At 56.7% G+C, this 18,748-nt stretch overlaps 2 protein-coding genes across 4 annotated transcripts; both read left to right on the top strand.

The window, feature by feature from the left end:
* The first annotated feature begins 552 nt into the window (after positions 1-552).
* On the top strand, positions 553-5,923 carry LOC133629619 (uncharacterized). The gene is made up of 10 exons (XM_062020308.1): positions 553-629; positions 1,051-1,271; positions 1,478-1,553; positions 1,902-1,981; positions 2,534-2,595; positions 3,083-3,158; positions 3,718-3,833; positions 4,211-4,378; positions 4,738-4,827; positions 5,894-5,923. The coding sequence occupies exons 1-10, from the start codon at positions 553-555 to the stop codon at positions 5,921-5,923; spliced, it is 996 nt and encodes a 331-aa protein (XP_061876292.1).
* Positions 4,278-18,642, top strand: LOC133624874 (sperm-associated antigen 4 protein-like). 3 transcript variants are annotated; one of them, XM_061989699.1, is made up of 10 exons: positions 4,278-4,378; positions 4,738-4,827; positions 10,018-10,093; positions 10,442-10,521; positions 11,074-11,135; positions 11,623-11,698; positions 12,258-12,373; positions 12,759-12,926; positions 13,286-13,375; positions 18,566-18,642. In XM_061989699.1, the coding sequence occupies exons 3-10, from the start codon at positions 10,020-10,022 to the stop codon at positions 18,569-18,571; spliced, it is 672 nt and encodes a 223-aa protein (XP_061845683.1). In that variant the 5' UTR covers positions 4,278-4,378; positions 4,738-4,827; positions 10,018-10,019; the 3' UTR covers positions 18,572-18,642. The 3 variants fall into 3 exon arrangements, with proteins under 3 accessions (XP_061845683.1, XP_061845699.1, XP_061845690.1); XM_061989706.1 differs by lacking the exon at positions 4,278-4,378 and adding an exon at positions 4,610-4,650; XM_061989715.1 differs by lacking the exons at positions 13,286-13,375; positions 18,566-18,642 and adding an exon at positions 13,090-13,141.
* The last annotated feature ends 106 nt before the right edge of the window (positions 18,643-18,748 follow it).

The raw sequence follows: 18,748 nt of genomic DNA, 5'->3' as shown, positions 1-18,748 counted from the left end.
TCTGTTGTGCAGACACCTGTGAGCTGAGGCCTTTGAATTCAGTCTAGGGGGCCAGTGAGGGAGAGAACCTTACAACAGAGCAGAAAAACAACTTCAAAACAGTTTCATTGAGGCTGGATTACCCACAAAAAGAGAATCACTTAATTCCTCTGATGTATATAAGGAGTGTTCTTTCATTTTGCAGTGCCCACATTAAGTGGAACGATGCCCTGTGCACCCAGTGCTGCGATAAAGGAATGTCTGCTTCCCTGAGAGGGTTGTCAGCCCCTGTGCTAGGCTGCCCAGGGAGCTGGGGGAAGGCCCAGCCCTGGAGGGATCCCAAAGCCATGGGGCTGAGATACTGAGGGCCAGGGGTTAGTGGTGGCCATGGCAGGGTGAGGACAGGGTTGGACTCCAGGAGCTCAAAGACCTCTTCCAACCCAAATGATTCTGTGGTTCTAATGGGACTTTGGCCTTGAGGAGTCTGTTCCCGATGTCAGTGACACCTTTGTGCCAGGCAGAAGGCAGCTGTGTTGCCCAGGGAGCCCCACTGTGAGTCACAGTTCTCCGTCCATGGTGACGAGGGAAGTAGCCCTGTTCAGCAGTTGCCTGGGGCAGTTGCTTCTGGAGAGCTGCTTTCGCCTGACCAGGCAAGGACTGGGACTGAGGAGGGAGGTGTGAGCAGGTAGCCTACCTCTGCCCAGAGATGCCAGGAAGGAGGGTACGTGCGACAAGATGCCAATGTCTCAACTGGAAGCCAGGGAAGGAAGTAGTGGAGCCAACCCCCTGCCAGGAGAGCAGGTACGAGGGGGAGCAGAGAGGGATGAGGGGAGAATGGGGCTGGGCTGCTGTCGCTTTGGTTCCTCTCCTCCCACTGCAGACCCGTAAAGCTAAGGATGGGGAAAGGAGAGGGGAGAGCCCTGGAAGCAGCCCAGCCTTGCTGCCCTCTCTCTTCTACAGCTGGGATGTGCTCTTGGGAGGCTTCCAGAGGCCAGCTTCTGGCAAAGGCCTTGGCTCACACAGCCTGGGGACAGTGGGCAACTGGAACCTGTTTTTTTCCTCCTGCCATAGGGTCATCAATGTAGAGGCAGAACTCAGCTTGCCACCCAGGGTCAGCAATGTAGAGGCAGAACTCAGCTTGCCACCTAGGGTGAGCAATGTAGAGGCAGAAGTCATCTTGCCACGTAGGTTCGTCAGTGTAGAGACCCAAGTCAGCTTGCCACTAGCTCCCAGCTCGGACACTGCTCCAGAGCAGCCGGCGGCAGAGTGCCACAGAGCCCAAGAAGATGCAGGTAAGCTCAGCAGTGCTGCTTGCTGTCGGGTCCTTGGGCTGAGGTGGGAGAGCTGCGCTGTGCCAGTGGCAGGAGAAGCGCACTCTCGCCTGCCCTTTGTGCCTTTGTCTTCTGCCCATATCCCCAGAGGGAGACAAAACACTGTCTTATCCATGAGAAGAGGCCTCAAGAGACAGGCCTGACTTTTCTCTGGTTTCTTTGCCCAGGGATGATCTTCAGCCTCGCCTGCACACTGGCAGTCTGCCTGTGGAACTGGCTGCAACACACACACCCCTTTGCTAGGTATGTGCTACATGGTTCTGCTGGGGCCTGCCAGAGACAGAGCAAAGTCCACAGCAGAAAGACTGCTGAAAAGCACTCTCCACGTTTGCTTGACTTCTTTGCTTCCCAGCATGATTGCCAATGGCTTTTGGAAGGTGCTCCTGGAGCCCTTCCTTTGGGGAAGAGCTGCTGGCACTGCTGAAGGGTGAGGACAGAATGTGTTCCTCCCGAGTGCTGCTCTGCCAGCTCTCTCTGTCAGCAGCAGGCTTTCAAAACACTGGCTTTTCAGCCTGGAAAGGGAAACCTGCTTGTGAAGAGTTTTGCTCCAGCCTTGGCTCACTGACGGCCACAAGACTCCCTCTGTTTCAGGCTGAAGACATCCCTGGAGAACCAGAGGTTCAAGGCAGCCCTGGAAAACAGGTTCTTGGTGCTGCTCGTAGTGCTTCTGGGTGAGTTGGCGTGAGCAAACGCTTGTCTGTGCTGCACGGCAGCCTTCAGATGGCCAGCTTTTGGGTTTATGTGTGGTAATTCTGGGGCCCAAATTCTTTCTGAGCATGTCCTTGACTGGGACTGGGTTTTGGACTGCCACTAAGGCAGGGAAAGGATGTGCCTGGCATGCCGCTGCTCTGGCCAGCAAGCCAGAGGGCTCAGCCTGTGTCTGGGAGTGAAGGGCCTATATATGTCCAAGCCTGAACTAGAGATTGCCAGAGGGGCCGTGCAGGGGAGTGATGGAGAGGTACCTCTCCTGGCCCCTGCAGCCCGGTCTCAGTGGATGGGGAAATGGGGCCCTGAGCACACCTGGAGCCCAGAGCTGTACAGCCCCTGAAGCCTGGGCTGATGGCTCCCGGGCAGAGGCACGTGGCCCCTCTCTGCAGCCCTCGTTCCCCACCTCCCCAGCCAACCTGCTGTCCCAGCCCAGAGCAACAGGGAGGAGATAAGGTGAGTGCAGGACTGCTTGCAACCCCAGGCAAATAACTATGTCTTGCTGATGTCCATTGCAGTTGGCATTTACTGTGGGACTCTGCTGTCAGCGTGGAGGATGCAGGCGAAGGCAGGCACAGAGGTTGGTGACACTGATGGGATGGACACCTGCAAGGGAGCAGCTGGGGCCTTGCTGGCTGAGCTTCTGCCCTGCACAGGCCCTTCTGCAGGCCTAGTTTAATGGGCTGCTGCAGGCCAGTGCGGGACTCCTGACGTCCTTTCCCTTGTAGTGCTGGTGCTCTGGCTGTGCCCCTGAGGCAGGGGTGAGAGCCAGCCATGCTCAGAGGGCCAGCCATAGCTTGCAGGGCCTGAGCACGTCTCCTAGCTGACCTGGAGAGTGTGGAGGGTGGGCACGAGGGTGTGAGGCCTCTTGTCAACCCACCTCACAGCCTCAGACAGAGTTTCTCAGCCTTTGTGGCACCAGTCAGCAGCAGTGAGTCCGTCAGCTCCGTGGACAAGGCTTGCCTCGCATTTGCTGACACTGACCTTTTGCATCTCTGGGTGCCAGGAGGCACGCTGAGCAGTCTACTGATGTGGTTCCTTTCTGTGTTCTTTCATGGCTTTCCCAGGAAGATGACAAGGGAGCACTGGAGATGTCTTTTCATGTCAACATGATGAATTCTGACTGGGCCCTGAAAAGCTTGGGTAAGGACACAAGCAGCCCCGTCTCCTTGCCCCGTGCCTGGCTGCAGCAAGCTCCAGGGAGGCTGTGCTCCAGGCACTGCTATCAAAAGTAGGGGAGCTGATACGCTCTCTGCAGACCAAGAGGAAGGCTGTGGCAGCGTGGCTCTCGGACTCCCTCCCGCTGCTGCCCTCAGCCCGTGTGTGCCCCTGCTGCTGCCCCCACACAAGTTCCTGTGCTGATGGAGGGACTCTGCTCCTCTCCAGGGCAGTTGGAAGGGGACTGGCTGGGTCATCCTTTGCTGCCAGTGCAGCAGGCCCTCAGCTTTGGTCTGCTGACACCCACATGGGCGCCTGCTGTCTCCCAGCACCTTCAGACTTTGTCCTTGGGCTGCTGGGAGAGAAGCAGTCACCAGGGACATGGCTGCTGGCAGTGCCCTGTGCAGCAGGGGGACCTCACCACTGTGGCCACAGGGACAGGAGTGACAGGCTTGGAGCTGCTCAGCTGCCTCAGAATGATGTAGGAGCACCGAGGCATCCTGGTTTGTGGCTCTCGCAGTCAGCTGCTCTCCCTTCCTCACAGGTGCCACCATTGACATGAAGAGAACTTCCCCCACCTACAGGTGCGGATGGAAGTGGGGCTACAGTCTTTTGCTGAACAGAAGGTGCACTGAGGATGAGCCTGACACCATCTTGCAGGTACTGTAGCAGAAACCATCAGTGCTGCTTGCCTGCCTGTGGTACTGTGGAGGCATTGATGAGGTTCCTGAAGCCAGAGCTCCAACACGGGGCAGGGCTTGCTGGAAACCTACTGCTGCTGTTTCAGGAGGCATGAGGCGGGGGCCCTGACCAGGAGGGTTTCATAGCCCATGTTTCTGCTTTTTCCCCTAAGACGCAGAGTCCCTTTGGCAGGCAGGGAAGATGCCTCCTGCTCCTGTCCGTTTCCTGGCAGGCACCTCCTCCTGGAGCTGGAGCAGAGCCCCAGGCACACAGCTCCTGTGCTCCAGGCCAGACGAGCAGCTGTGCTGGCCCCAGCACTCACTCCTGTTTCGTTGCTCTCCTGTGCTGCTTTGCAGATGGATGTCTCCCAGGGCAAGCGCTGGTGTTTCCCAGGGCATTCTGGCTACCTTGTCATCAGGCTGCCAGCCCGAGTCCACCTGACTGCCATCGCTGTGCAGCACATCGTTGAGGAAGACTCCTTGTCTGTGGCTGCCAGCAGTGCTCCCAAAGGCCTGGCTGTCTATGTAAGTGTGTGCTGGGGGCTTCTGGCTGCATCTGGCCCTACGAGGACATGGCAGGGACTCTCCTGCTTTTGTGCCCCGTCTGAGGCTGCTGCCTCGCTCTTTCCTGAGCACTGCAGTGCCCTAGCCAGGTGCTTCAAGGGCTCAGGAGGTTTCACCCTCTCAGGACTTATTGTGGCCAAAGCCCCTCTTGGGTTCTTGACCAAAGCTCAAGGTGGAGACTGAGCCCATCCCCAGCCAGCACCAGGCTGTGGTTATTGCCCGGGAGAGGCTGGGTAGGTAGCAGGGCTGGTGCAGCACATACAAACGTTCCTTTTTTGTCGACTTGAGTCTGAGCTCTCTCCTTCTGTTTTGCTCCCGAGGGATTTGAGGCTGAAAGTGAAGAGGAAACTTGGCTCGGTTCGTTCATCTATGATGTGGCAAAAGAGTCCATTCAGCCCTTCTCTCTGAAGGTACGGTCTGGGCATGGGGGGGAGGTGGCACGGAGCAAAAGAGGTTTGCCTGCAAGTCCACAGCAGGGAGGGTGTGAATGCTGTCTCCCTGGGCACTGGCTTGCTTTGAGAGAGACCTGGTGTGGGGTTGTGAGGGCTGAGCAGTGTGTGGTAGTGGCAGCAAAAGGACAACACGGGCAGGACCAGGCAGGTGGGAGCACAAGCTCCGAGAGATCCCTGGCTGCAGCCGCTGCCTTCAGCGGAGCCAGCTGCACACGCAGACGCTGCACCAGAGCAAGGCCTTTGTGCCCTGCAGAAAGAGGGGTGGCCGGTGCCAAAAGCCCTTGGGCAGCCCCAGCACTCTGTCTTGTGGCCTGTGGCGGGTGGGACAGTGTCCTCTCCTCCCAGCATAGCCCCTTCTCTCCCCTGCCCTCGTGCTGCCAGGGGAAGGCGAGCCGAGGGGACAAGGGGAGCGTCGTGGAGTTGCCCAGCAGCTGCCCTACGCATCACAGCCCCTCCTGGGCCTCTCTGTCAGCACAGAACAAGCAGCAGAGGCAGAGGGCCGAGGGAAGGAGATGCAGTCCCAAGGATGGCATGCAGAGGATGCCCAGCTGCTTTGGGGAGCCTGTTCCTGAGCAGGAGCAGGGCTGGCAGGGGGAGATGTGGCTGCACTGTTGCTCTGAACACCTCCGTTTCCTTTTCTTTCTTCACTGAACACACAGATCTCCAGAGCTTTTTCCTCCATCAAAGTTCTTGTGATGAGCAACTGGGGAAGCCCAAAGTACACGTGCATTTCTCGAGTCCGGGTTCATGGGAGGATGGCATAACAAGAGAGACCCGGATAGAAGGCAGAAACTGGAAAGGTTCCAGGGTTTCATAGAGCCCCAGTCCACCATCTCCAGCTCTTGGGACATAAATTGTAGCTGCGAGAGATAAGCAGAAATGGACTGAAGAACAAGAGGCAATGCCTTTATGGCTATTACCTAAATGTAGGATTATATTAGTGACAGATGTCGGTTAGACAGAATAGAATTATTAGTGAAGATAAATGCCGTGAGAACGCATTCTTGTGCTTGTTTGGGGGCAGACTGTCAAGGCCATGTGTGAAAATAGATGATCAAAGCCCAGTAGGTCAAGAGACTCCCTTGGTTCCTCCCTGAGCCCTGGCCAAGCTCTGGGGATCTCAACGGCGTCTGAAACCAGATGTTCCCAGATTCATAGAATGGTGGGGTTGGAAGGGACCTTTAGAGATCATCTAGTCCAACCCCCCTGCAGAAGCAGGTTCACCTAGACCAGGCTGCATAGGAACATGTCCAGGTGGGTCTTGAAGCCCTCCAAGGAAGGAGCCTCCACAACGCCCCTGGACAGCCTGTGCCAGGGCTCCGTCACTCTCATGCTGAAATAGTGTTTTCTTATGTTTAAGTGGCACTTTTTGTGTTCCAGCTTCATCCCATCACCCCTTGTCCTGTTACCAGCTACTATAGAAAAGGGGGATGTCCCAACCTCCTGACACCCACTCTTTAGATATTTATAAATGTTAATAAGATCCCCCCTCAGTCTCCTCTGCTCCAGAATAAACAGCCCCAGTTCCAGCAGTCTTTCCTCGTATGAAAGGTGTTCTTTCACATTGAAGTGATGTGACATTGTTGATTTGAAAAGAGCTGGACCCTCTTGCGGTGCCTTTGGAGACCTCCCCTAGGAGTGGACCCACTGCGTGGGACTCCCCAGTTGCTGGGACAGGGTCTCCAAATGCTCGCTGCACCCATCCACAGGGCTTTCTGAGGCCATTTTGTTCCATTGGCTACGTTTCCGTGTTTTTCTTCCTTCCCTCATCACGGGGGTTTCTAGAACCTTCTGTTTCTGTTCAGCCCACTATTTCCGTGTCACCCAGCCCGTCTCTGCCCCGCTTGTCTCCCTTTGCCAGGGAAAGCTGGGAGCGGGGGGGCTGTGTGTGTGCGGCTGCAACCCCGAGTGACAAAGTGGCCCCTCGGCCCTGGCCCCACGGCTCCTGGGGCTGCTCCTGGCCTGGCTGTTTGCCGGCGGGGCTCTGTGGGTGAGCGGTGGCAGAGCTGGGCTGGCTGTGCCCCGGGCTCAGGCCAGGCGCCAGTTGCGGAGCCGCAGCACGGAGCGAGAGCAGGGAAAGGCAGCAGCGGCCTTTCAGGTGTCACTGAAATTGGGAACAGACTCCTCAAGGCCAAAGTACCATTAGAACCACAGAATCATTTGGGTTGGAGAAGCCGGGGAAGCTCCTGGAGTCCAACCCTGTCCTCACCCTGCCACAGCCTCCACTAACCCCTGGCCCTCAGCACCTCAGCCCCACAGCTTTGGGATCCCTCCAGGGCTGGGCCTTCCCCCAGCTCCCTGGGCAGCCTGGCACAGGGGCTGACACCCCTCTCAGAGACACAGTTGTGCCTCAGCTCCAGCCTCAAGCTCCCCTGGGGCAGCTCCAGCCCCTTTCCTCTTGGGCTGTTGCTCATGGCTGGGGAGCAGAGCCCGACCCCCAGCTCCCTGCAGCCTCCTGGCAGGGAGTGGCAGAGAGTGCTCCTGGCTCCCCTCAGCCTCCTCCAGGCTGAGCGCTGCCATTGCACTAATCCCAGAGGCAGTGATGAGTCCTCCTGCCTCATCTGCAGCAGCATCTTCCCCCAGCAGCCCTCCTCTCTTCAGCCACGGTTGTACCATTTCTTCCCTTTCAGGTGGAGTGTCCGTGAGCCTCAGTCCTTCCCTGTAAGAACTGCTCCCCAGGGCCGTCTCCAGCTGGGGCTGGTGGGAGAGCACGTGGGTGGCTGGTGGGCCATCACCTGTCTGACCCAGTGCTTGGGGGAGGAACAGGAGGAAGTCCTGGGAGCCCAGCAAAGACAGCCCTCGGGGTCCAAAGCATCATTTTAAGGGCCCAGCTGTTGGTATTTAGGGTCCACGCTGTAGGAAATTGGCCAGAGTCAAGACGTACACCCAATGTGAGCTCAAACTCTTGCTCACTTTATGGCTGTGGTACGTGGCTATTTATACGATTCATGGCTGCTCACGTGACCTGGGGAAGCATTCTGATTGGTTGCAATGCCTTGTCCACACGCCCCAACTACTAAGCCCATTGGCTAGAACACTGAGATCACGCTGCCTGTAACACTGTGAACTGCCATATTGTGGGTTGGTTCAAGGACTTTCAACCATTTTGAGGCCTGGATTGTCCAAGCCCTCAACCAGGCCATGCCCTCTTTTTATTAACCATTCCCCTACACCACACCACACCTTGAGTGCCCAAACCATCATTGTTATGCTCCAAGCCCTCCTTTTATGCTCCAAACCACACTGGTTTCTGTTGCTGGCGGGGGCCGTGCCCAGCTCCCTGCCTGCTGACACCACCAGCCATGCTCAGAGGGCCAGCCACCGCTGGCAGGGCCTGAGCACGTCTCCTAGCTGACCTGGAGAGTGTCACAACAAGCAATGCATTAGTTAACATTGGTAATGGAGGGGGAGAGGCTCCATTCCCATAAAATGGGAGGGGGAGCCTATCTGAGGGACCTGTCAGAAACCCCATTACTCCCCCCATGAATATCCCCATTCTAGACCTCACTGCTGTTGTTGGGAGTCTCTATGATACCAGACTTGAGAGATTTCTCATTCATAGACTTCAAATTCCTATCCTCACTTGCTATTTTATACACACATGATTTGGACTTGGAGTTGAATGATAAGAGAATTGCAAGCACAGGGTTAAAAGCACCAAAGGCCCCTTCTCTGTTGTGCAGACACCTGTGAGCTGAGGCCTTTGAATTCAGTCTAGGGGGCCAGTGAGGGAGAGAACCTTACAACAGAGCAGAAAAACAACTTCAAAACAGTTTCATTGAGGCTGGATTACCCACAAAAAGAGAATCACTTAATTCCTCTGATGTATATAAGGAGTGTTCTTTCATTTTGCAGTGCCCACATTAAGTGGAACGATGCCCTGTGCACCCAGTGCTGCGATAAAGGAATGTCTGCTTCCCTGAGAGGGTTGTCAGCCCCTGTGCTAGGCTGCCCAGGGAGCTGGGGGAAGGCCCAGCCCTGGAGGGATCCCAAAGCCATGGGGCTGAGATACTGAGGGCCAGGGGTTAGTGGTGGCCATGGCAGGGTGAGGACAGGGTTGGACTCCAGGAGCTCAAAGACCTCTTCCAACCCAAATGATTCTGTGGTTCTAATGGGACTTTGGCCTTGAGGAGTCTGTTCCCGATGTCAGTGACACCTTTGTGCCAGGCAGAAGGCAGCTGTGTTGCCCAGGGAGCCCCACTGTGAGTCACAGTTCTCCGTCCATGGTGACGAGGGAAGTAGCCCTGTTCAGCAGTTGCCTGGGGCAGTTGCTTCTGGAGAGCTGCTTTCGCCTGACCAGGCAAGGACTGGGACTGAGGAGGGAGGTGTGAGCAGGTAGCCTACCTCTGCCCAGAGATGCCAGGAAGGAGGGTACGTGCGACAAGATGCCAATGTCTCAACTGGAAGCCAGGGAAGGAAGTAGTGGAGCCAACCCCCTGCCAGGAGAGCAGGTACGAGGGGGAGCAGAGAGGGATGAGGGGAGAATGGGGCTGGGCTGCTGTCGCTTTGGTTCCTCTCCTCCCACTGCAGACCCGTAAAGCTAAGGATGGGGAAAGGAGAGGGGAGAGCCCTGGAAGCAGCCCAGCCTTGCTGCCCTCTCTCTTCTACAGCTGGGATGTGCTCTTGGGAGGCTTCCAGAGGCCAGCTTCTGGCAAAGGCCTTGGCTCACACAGCCTGGGGACAGTGGGCAACTGGAACCTGTTTTTTTCCTCCTGCCATAGGGTCATCAATGTAGAGGCAGAACTCAGCTTGCCACCCAGGGTCAGCAATGTAGAGGCAGAACTCAGCTTGCCACCTAGGGTCAGCAATGTAGAGGCAGAAGTCATCTTGCCACATAGGTTCGTCAGTGTAGAGACCCAAGTCAGCTTGCCACTAGCTCCCAGCTCGGACACTGCTCCAGAGCAGCCGGCGGCAGAGTGCCACAGAGCCCAGGAAGATGCAGGTAAGCTCAGCAGTGCTGCTTGCTGTCGGGTCCTTGGGCTGAGGTGGGAGAGCTGCGCTGTGCCAGTGGCAGGAGAAGCGCACTCTCGCCTGCCCTTTGTGCCTTTGTCTTCTGCCCATATCCCCAGAGGGAGACAAAACACTGTCTTATCCATGAGAAGAGGCCTCAAGAGACAGGCCTGACTTTTCTCTGGTTTCTTTGCCCAGGGATGATCTTCAGCCTCGCCTGCACACTGGCAGTCTGCCTGTGGAACTGGCTGCAACACACACACCCCTTTGCTAGGTATGTGCTACATGGTTCTGCTGGGGCCTGCCAGAGACAGAGCAAAGTCCACAGCAGAAAGACTGCTGAAAAGCACTCTCCATGTTTGCTTGACTTCTTTGCTTCCCAGCATGATTGCCAATGGCTTTTGGAAGGTGCTCCTGGAGCCCTTCCTTTGGGGAAGAGCTGCTGGCACTGCTGAAGGGTGAGGACAGAATGTGTTCCTCCCGAGTGCTGCTCTGCCAGCTCTCTGTGTCAGCAGCAGGCTTTCAAAACACTGGCTTTTCAGCCTGGAAAGGGAAACCTGCTTGTGAAGAGTTTTGCTCCAGCCTTGGCTCACTGACGGCCACAAGACTCCCTCCGTTTCAGGCTGAAGACATCCCTGGAGAACCAGAGGTTCAAGGCAGCCCTGGAAAACAGGTTCTTGGTGCTGCTCGTAGTGCTTCTGGGTGAGTTGGCGTGAGCAAACGCTTGTCTGTGCTGCACGGCAGCCTTCAGATGGCCAGCTTTTGGGTTTATGTGTGGTAATTCTGGGGCCCAAATTCTTTCTGAGCATGTCCTTGACTGGGACTGGGTTTTGGACTGCCACTAAGGCAGGGAAAGGATGTGCCTGGCATGCCGCTGCTCTGGCCAGCAAGCCAGAGGGCTCAGCCTGTGTCTGGGAGTGAAGGGCCTATGTATGTCCAAGCCTGAACTAGAGATTGCCAGAGGGGCCGTGCAGGGGAGTGATGGAGAGGTACCTCTCCTGGCCCCTGCAGCCTGGTCTCAGTGGATGGGGAAATGGGACCCTGAGCACACCTGGAGCCCAGAGCTGTACAGCCCCTGAAGCCTGGGCTGATGGCTCCCGGGCAGAGGCACGTGGCCCCTCTCTGCAGCCCTCGTTCCCCACCTCCCCAGCCAACCTGCTGTCCCAGCCCAGAGCAACAGGGAGGAGATAAGGTGAGTGCAGGACTGCTTGCAACCCCAGGCAAATAACTATGTCTTGCTGATGTCCATTGCAGTTGGCATTTACTGTGGGACTCTGCTGTCAGCGTGGAGGATGCAGGCGAAGGCAGGCACAGAGGTTGGTGACACTGATGGGATGGACACCTGCAAGGGAGCAGCTGGGGCCTTGCTGGCTGAGCTTCTGCCCTGCACAGGCCCTTCTGCAGGCCCAGTTTAATGGGCTGCTGCAGGCCAGTGCGGGACTCCTGACGTCCTTTCCCTTGTAGTGCTGGTGCTCTGGCTGTGCCCCTGAGGCAGGGGTGAGAGCCAGCCATGCTCAGAGGGCCAGCCATAGCTTGCAGGGCCTGAGCACGTCTCCTAGCTGACCTGGAGAGTGTGGAGGGTGACCACGAGGGTGTGAGGCCTCTTGTCAACCCACCTCACAGCCTCAGACAGAGTTTCTCAGCCTTTGTGGCACCAGTCAGCAGCAGTGAGTCCGTCAGCTCCGTGGACAAGGCTTGCCTCACATTTGCTGACACTGACCTTTTGCATCTCTGGGTGCCAGGAGGCATGCTGAGCAGTCTACTGATGTGGTTCCTTTCTGTGTTCTTTCATGGCTTTCCCAGGAAGATGACAAGGGAGCACTGGAGATGTCTTTTCATGTCAACATGATGAATTCTGACTGGGCCCTGAAAAGCTTGGGTAAGGACACAAGCAGCCCCGTCTCCTTGCCCCGTGCCTGGCTGCAGCAAGCTCCAGGGAGGCTGTGCTCCAGGCACTGCTATCAAAAGTAGGGGAGCTGATATGCTCTCTGCAGACCAAGAGGAAGGCTGTGGCAGCGTGGCTCTCGGACTCCCTCCCGCTGCTGCCCTCAGCCCGTGTGTGCCCCTGCTGCTGCCCCCACACAAGTTCCTGTGCTGATGGAGGGACTCTGCTCCTCTCCAGGGCAGTTGGAAGGGGACTGGCTGGGTCATCCTTTGCTGCCAGTGCAGCAGGCCCTCAGCTTTGGTCTGCTGACACCCACATGGGCGCCTGCTGTCTCCCAGCACCTTCAGACCTTGTCCTTGGGCTGCTGGGAGAGAAGCAGTCACCAGGGACATGGCTGCTGGCAGTGCCCTGTGCAGCAGGGGGACCTCACCACCGTGGCCACAGGGACAGGAGTGACAGGCTTGGAGCTGCTCAGCTGCCTCAGAATGATTTAGAATCACCGAGGCATCCTGGTTTGTGGCTCTCGCAGTCAGCTGCTCTCCCTTCCTCACAGGTGCCACCATTGACATGAAGAGAACTTCCCCCACCTACAGGTGCGGATGGAAGTGGGGCTACAGTCTTTTGCTGAACAGAAGGTGCACTGAGGATGAGCCTGACACCATCTTGCAGGTACTGTAGCAGAAACCATCAGTGCTGCTTGCCTGCCTGTGGTACTGTGGAGGCCCACAGCATTGATGAGGTTCCTTAAGCCAGAGCTCCAACACGGGGCAGGGCTTGCTGGAAACCTACTGCTGCTGTTTCAGGAGGCATGAGGCGGGGGCCCTGACCAGGAGGGTTTCATAGCCCAGGTTTCTGCTTTTTTTCCCTAAGAGGCAGAGTCCCTTTGGCAGGCAGGGAAGATGCCTCCTGCTCCTGTCCGTTTCCTGGCAGGCACCTCCTCCTGGAGCTGGAGCAGAGCCCCAGGCACACAGCTCCTGTGCTCCAGGCCAGACGAGCAGCTGTGCTGGCCCCAGCACTCACTCCTGTTTCGTTGCTCTCCTGTGCTGCTTTGCAGATGGATGTCTCCCAGGGCAAGCGCTGGTGTTTCCCAGGGCATTCTGGCCACGTTGTCATCAGGCTGCCAGCCCGAGTCCACCTGACTGCCATCGCTGTGCAGCACATCGTTGAGGAAGACTCCTTGTCTGTGGCTGCCAGCAGTGCTCCCAAAGGCCTGGCTGTCTATGTAAGCGTGTGCTGGGGGCTTCTGGCTGCATCTGGCCCTACGAGGACGTGGCAGGGACTCTCCTGCTTTTGTGCCCCGTCTGAGGCTGCTGCCTCGCTCTTTCCTGAGCACTGCAGTGCCCTAGCCAGGTGCTTCAAGGGCTCAGGAGGTTTCACCCTCTCAGGACTTATTGTGGCCAAAGCCCCTCTTGGGTTCTTGACCAAAGCTCAAGGTGGAGACTGAGCCCATCCCCAGCCAGCACCAGGCTGTGGTTATTGCCCGGGAGAGGCTGGGTAGGTAGCAGGGCTGGTGCAGCACATACAAACGTTCCTTTTTTGTCGACTTGAGTCTGAGCTCTCTCCTTCTGTTTTGCTCCCGAGGGATTTGAGGCTGAAAGTGAAGAGGAAACTTGGCTCGGTTCGTTCATCTATGATGTGGCAAAAGAGTCCATTCAGCCCTTCTCTCTGAAGGTACGGTCTGGGCATGGGGGGGAGGTGGCACGGAGCAAAAGAGGTTTGCCTGCAAGTCCACAGCAGGGAGGGTGTGAATGCTGTCTCCCTGGGCACTGGCTTGCTTTGAGAGAGACCTGGTGTGGGGTTGTGAGGGCTGAGCAGTGTGTGGTAGTGGCAGCAAAAGGACAACACGGGCAGGACCAGGCAGGTGGGAGCACAAGCTCCGAGAGATCCCTGGCTGCAGCCGCTGCCTTCAGCGGAGCCAGCTGCACACGCAGACGCTGCACCAGAGCAAGGCCTTTGTGCCCTGCAGAAAGAGGGGTGGCCGGTGCCAAAAGCCCTTGGGCAGCCCCAGCACTCTGTCTTGTGGCCTGTGGCGGGTGGGACAGTGTCCTCTCCTCCCAGCATAGCCCCTTCTCTCCCCTGCCCTCGTGCTGCCAGGGGAAGGCGAGCCGAGGGGACAAGGGGAGCGTCGTGGAGTTGCCCAGCAGCTGCCCTACGCATCACAGCCCCTCCTGGGCCTCTCTGTCAGCACAGAACAAGCAGCAGAGGCAGAGGGCCGAGGGAAGGAGATGCAGTCCCAAGGATGGCATGCAGAGGATGCCCAGCTGCTTTGGGGAGCCTGTTCCTGAGCAGGAGCAGGGCTGGCAGGGGGAGATGTGGCTGCACTGTTGCTCTGAACACCTCCGTTTCCTTTTCTTTCTTCACTGAACACACAGATCTCCAGAGCTTTTTCCTCCATCAAAGTTCTTGTGATGAGCAACTGGGGAAGCCCAAAGTACACGTGCATTTCTCGAGTCCGGGTTCATGGGAGGATGGCATAACAAGAGAGACCCGGATAGAAGGCAGAAACTGGAAAGGTTCCAGGGTTTCATAGAGCCCCAGTCCACCATCTCCAGCTCTTGGGACATAAATTGTAGCTGCGAGAGATAAGCAGAAATGGACTGAAGAACAAGAGGCAATGCCTTTATGGCTATTACCTAAATGTAGGATTATATTAGTGACAGATGTCGGTTAGACAGAATAGAATTATTAGTGAAGATAAATGCCGTGAGAACGCATTCTTGTGCTTGTTTGGGGGCAGACTGTCAAGGCCATGTGTGAAAATAGATGATCAAAGCCCAGTAGGTCAAGAGACTCCCTTGGTTCCTCCCTGAGCCCTGGCCAAGCTCTGGGGATCTCAACGGCGTCTGAAACCAGATGTTCCCAGATTCATAGAATGGTGGGGTTGGAAGGGACCTTTAGAGATCATCTAGTCCAACCCCCCTGCAGAAGCAGGTTCACCTAGACCAGGCTGCATAGGAACATGTCCAGGTGGGTCTTGAAGCCCTCCAAGGAAGGAGCCTCCACAACGCCCCTGGACAGCCTGTGCCAGGGCTCCGTCACTCTCATGCTGAAATAGTGTTTTCTTATGTTTAAGTGGCACTTTTTGTGTTCCAGCTTCATCCCATCACCCCTTGTCCTGTTACCGGCTACTATAGAAAAGGGGGATGTCCCAACCTCCTGACACCCACTCTTTAGATATTTATAAATGTTAATAAGATCCCCCCTCAGTCTCCTCTGCTCCAGAATAAACAGCCCCAGTTCCAGCAGTCTTTCCTCGTATGAAAGGTGTTCTTTCACATTGAAGTGATGTGACATTGTTGATTTGAAAAGAGCTGGACCCTCTTGCGGTGCCTTTGGAGACCTCCCCTAGGAGTGGACCCACTGCGTGGGACTCCCCAGTTGCTGGGACAGGGTCTCCAAATGCTCGCTGCACCCATCCACAGGGCTTTCTGAGGCCATTTTGTTCCATTGGCTACGTTTCCGTGTTTTTCTTCCTTCCCTCATCACGGGGGTTTCTAGAACCTTCTGTTTCTGTTCAGCCCACTATTTCCGTGTCACCCAGCCCGTCTCTGCCCCGCTTGTCTCCCTTTGCCAGGGAAAGCTGGGAGCGGGGGGGCTGTGTGTGTGCGGCTGCAACCCCGAGTGACAAAGTGGCCCCTCGGCCCTGGCCCCACGGCTCCTGGGGCTGCTCCTGGCCTGGCTGTTTGCCGGCGGGGCTCTGTGGGTGAGCGGTGGCAGAGCTGGGCTGGCTGTGCCCCGGGCTCAGGCCAGGCGCCAGTTGCGGAGCCGCAGCACGGAGCGAGAGCAGGGAAAGGCAGCAGCGGCCTTTCAGGTGTCACTGAAATTGGGAACAGACTCCTCAAGGCCAAAGTACCATTAGAACCACAGAATCATTTGGGTTGGAGAAGCCGGGGAAGCTCCTGGAGTCCAACCCTGTCCTCACCCTGCCACAGCCTCCACTAACCCCTGGCCCTCAGCACCTCAGCCCCACAGCTTTGGGATCCCTCCAGGGCTGGGCCTTCCCCCAGCTCCCTGGGCAGCCTGGCACAGGGGCTGACACCCCTCTCAGAGACACAGTTGTGCCTCAGCTCCAGCCTCAAGCTCCCCTGGGGCAGCTCCAGCCCCTTTCCTCTTGGGCTGTTGCTCATGGCTGGGGAGCAGAGCCCGACCCCCAGCTCCCTGCAGCCTCCTGGCAGGGAGTGGCAGAGAGTGCTCCTGGCTCCCCTCAGCCTCCTCCAGGCTGAGCGCTGCCATTGCACTAATCCCAGAGGCAGTGATGAGTCCTCCTGCCTCATCTGCAGCAGCATCTTCCCCCAGCAGCCCTCCTCTCTTCAGCCACGGTTGTACCATTTCTTCCCTTTCAGGTGGAGTGTCCGTGAGCCTCAGTCCTTCCCTGTAAGAACTGCTCCCCAGGGCCGTCTCCAGCTGGGGCTGGTGGGAGAGCACGTGGGTGGCTGGTGGGCCATCACCTGTCTGACCCAGTGCTTGGGGGAGGAACAGGAGGAAGTCCTGGGAGCCCAGCAAAGACAGCCCTCAGGGTCCAAAGCATCATTTTAAGGGCCCAGCTGTTGGTATTTAGGGTCCACGCTGTAGGAAATTGGCCAGAGTCAAGACGTACACCCAATGTGAGCTCAAACTCTTGCTCACTTTATGGCTGTGGTACGTGGCTATTTATACGATTCATGGCTGCTCACGTGACCTGGGGAAGCATTCTGATTGGTTGCAATGCCTTGTCCACACGCCCCAACTACTAAGCCCATTGGCTAGAACACTGAGATCACGCTGCCTGTAACACTGTGAACTGCCATATTGTGGGTTGGTTCAAGGACTTTCAACCATTTTGAGGCCTGGATTGTCCAAGCCCTCAACCAGGCCATGCCCTCTTTTTATTAACCATTCCCCTACACCACACCACACCTTGAGTGCCCAAACCATCATTGTTATGCTCCAAGCCCTCCTTTTATGCTCCAAACCACACTGGTTTCTGTTGCTGGCGGGGGCCGTGCCCAGCTCCCTGCCTGCTGACACCACCAGCCATGCTCAGAGGGCCAGCCACCGCTGGCAGGGCCTGAGCACGTCTCCTAGCTGACCTGGAGAGTGTCACAACAAGCAATGCATTAGTTAACATTGGTAATGGAGGGGGAGAGGCTCCATTCCCATAAAATGGGAGGGGGAGCCTATCTGAGGGACCTGTCAGAAACCCCATTACTCCCCCCATGAATATCCCCATTCTAGACCTCACTGCTGTTGTTGGGAGTCTCTATGATACCAGACTTGAGAGATTTCTCATTCATAGACTTCAAATTCCTATCCTCACTTGCTATTTTATACACACATGATTTGGACTTGGAGTTGAATGATAAGAGAATTGCAAGCACAGGGTTAAAAGCACCAAAGGCCCCTTCTCTGTTGTGCAGACACCTGTGAGCTGAGGCCTTTGAATTCAGTCTAGGGGGCCAGTGAGGGAGAGAACCTTACAACAGAGCAGAAAAACAACTTCAAAACAGTTTCATTGAGGCTGGATTACCCACAAAAAGAGAATCACTTAATTCCTCTGATGTATATAAGGAGTGTTCTTTCATTTTGCAGTGCCCACATTAAGTGGAACGATGCCCTGTGCACCCAGTGCTGCGATAAAGGAATGTCTGCTTCCCTGAGAGGGTTGTCAGCCCCTGTGCTAGGCTGCCCAGGGAGCTGGGGGAAGGCCCAGCCCTGGAGGGATCCCAAAGCCATGGGGCTGAGATACTGAGGGCCAGGGGTTAGTGGTGGCCATGGCAGGGTGAGGACAGGGTTGGACTCCAGGAGCTCAAAGACCTCTTCCAACCCAAATGATTCTGTGGTTCTAATGGGACTTTGGCCTTGAGGAGTCTGTTCCCGATGTCAGTGACACCTTTGTGCCAGGCAGAAGGCAGCTGTGTTGCCCAGGGAGCCCCACTGTGAGTCACAGTTCTCCGTCCATGGTGACGAGGGAAGTAGCCCTGTTCAGCAGTTGCCTGGGGCAGTTGCTTCTGGAGAGCTGCTTTCGCCTGACCAGGCAAGGACTGGGACTGAGGAGGGAGGTGTGAGCAGGTAGCCTACCTCTGCCCAGAGATGCCAGGAAGGAGGGTACGTGCGACAAGATGCCAATGTCTCAACTGGAAGCCAGGGAAGGAAGTAGTGGAGCCAACCCCCTGCCAGGAGAGCAGGTACGAGGGGGAGCAGAGAGGGATGAGGGGAGAATGGGGCTGGGCTGCTGTCGCTTTGGTTCCTCTCCTCCCACTGCAGACCCGTAAAGCTAAGGATGGGGAAAGGAGAGGGGAGAGCCCTGGAAGCAGCCCAGCCTTGCTGCCCTCTCTCTTCTACAGCTGGGATGTGCTCTTGGGAGGCTTCCAGAGGCCAGCTTCTGGCAAAGGCCTTGGCTCACACAGCCTGGGGACAGTGGGCAACTGGAACCTGTTTTTTTCCTCCTGCCATAGGGTCATCAATGTAGAGGCAGAACTCAGCTTGCCACCCAGGGTCAGCAATGTAGAGGCAGAACTCAGCTTGCCACCTAGGGTGAGCAATGTAGAGGCAGAAGTCATCTTGCCACGTAGGTTCGTCAGTGTAGAGACCCAAGTCAGCTTGCCACTAGCTCCCAGCTCGGACACTGCTCCAGAGCAGCCGGCGGCAGAGTGCCACAGAGCCCAAGAAGATGCAGGTAAGCTCAGCAGTGCTGCTTGCTGTCGGGTCCTTGGGCTGAGGTGGGAGAGCTGCGCTGTGCCAGTGGCAGGAGAAGCGCACTCTCGCCTGCCCTTTGTGCCTTTGTCTTCTGCCCATATCCCCAGAGGGAGACAAAACACTGTCTTATCCATGAGAAGAGGCCTCAAGAGACAGGCCTGACTTTTCTCTGGTTTCTTTGCCCAGGGATGATCTTCAGCCTCGCCTGCACACTGGCAGTCTGCCTGTGGAACTGGCTGCAACACACACACCCCTTTGCTAGGTATGTGCTACATGGTTCTGCTGGGGCCTGCCAGAGACAGAGCAAAGTCCACAGCAGAAAGACTGCTGAAAAGCACTCTCCACGTTTGCTTGACTTCTTTGCTTCCC

This window comes from Colius striatus, chromosome 1 (assembly GCF_028858725.1).
Source record: "Colius striatus isolate bColStr4 chromosome 1, bColStr4.1.hap1, whole genome shotgun sequence".
NCBI classification, from domain to species: Eukaryota; Metazoa; Chordata; class Aves; order Coliiformes; family Coliidae; genus Colius; species Colius striatus.
This window is presented reverse-complemented; position numbering and strand designations above follow the sequence as displayed.

Bases quoted from the DNA above. Each gene is read 5' to 3' on its own strand.
- LOC133629619 (XM_062020308.1), top strand. From the start codon at position 553: ATGGTGACGAGGGAAGTAGCCCTGTTCAGCAGTTGCCTGGGGCAGTTG. The intron at 2,596-3,082 runs GTTGGTGACACT...TGGCTTTCCCAG, and splicing joins AGGCGAAGGCAGGCACAGAG to GAAGATGACAAGGGAGCACT. The intron at 4,379-4,737 runs GTAAGTGTGTGC...TTTGCTCCCGAG, and splicing joins CCAAAGGCCTGGCTGTCTAT to GGATTTGAGGCTGAAAGTGA.
- LOC133624874 (XM_061989699.1), top strand. From the start codon at position 10,020: ATGATCTTCAGCCTCGCCTGCACACTGGCAGTCTGCCTGTGGAACTGG. The intron at 11,699-12,257 runs GTAAGGACACAA...CCTTCCTCACAG, and splicing joins CTGGGCCCTGAAAAGCTTGG to GTGCCACCATTGACATGAAG. The intron at 12,374-12,758 runs GTACTGTAGCAG...GCTGCTTTGCAG, and splicing joins AGCCTGACACCATCTTGCAG to ATGGATGTCTCCCAGGGCAA.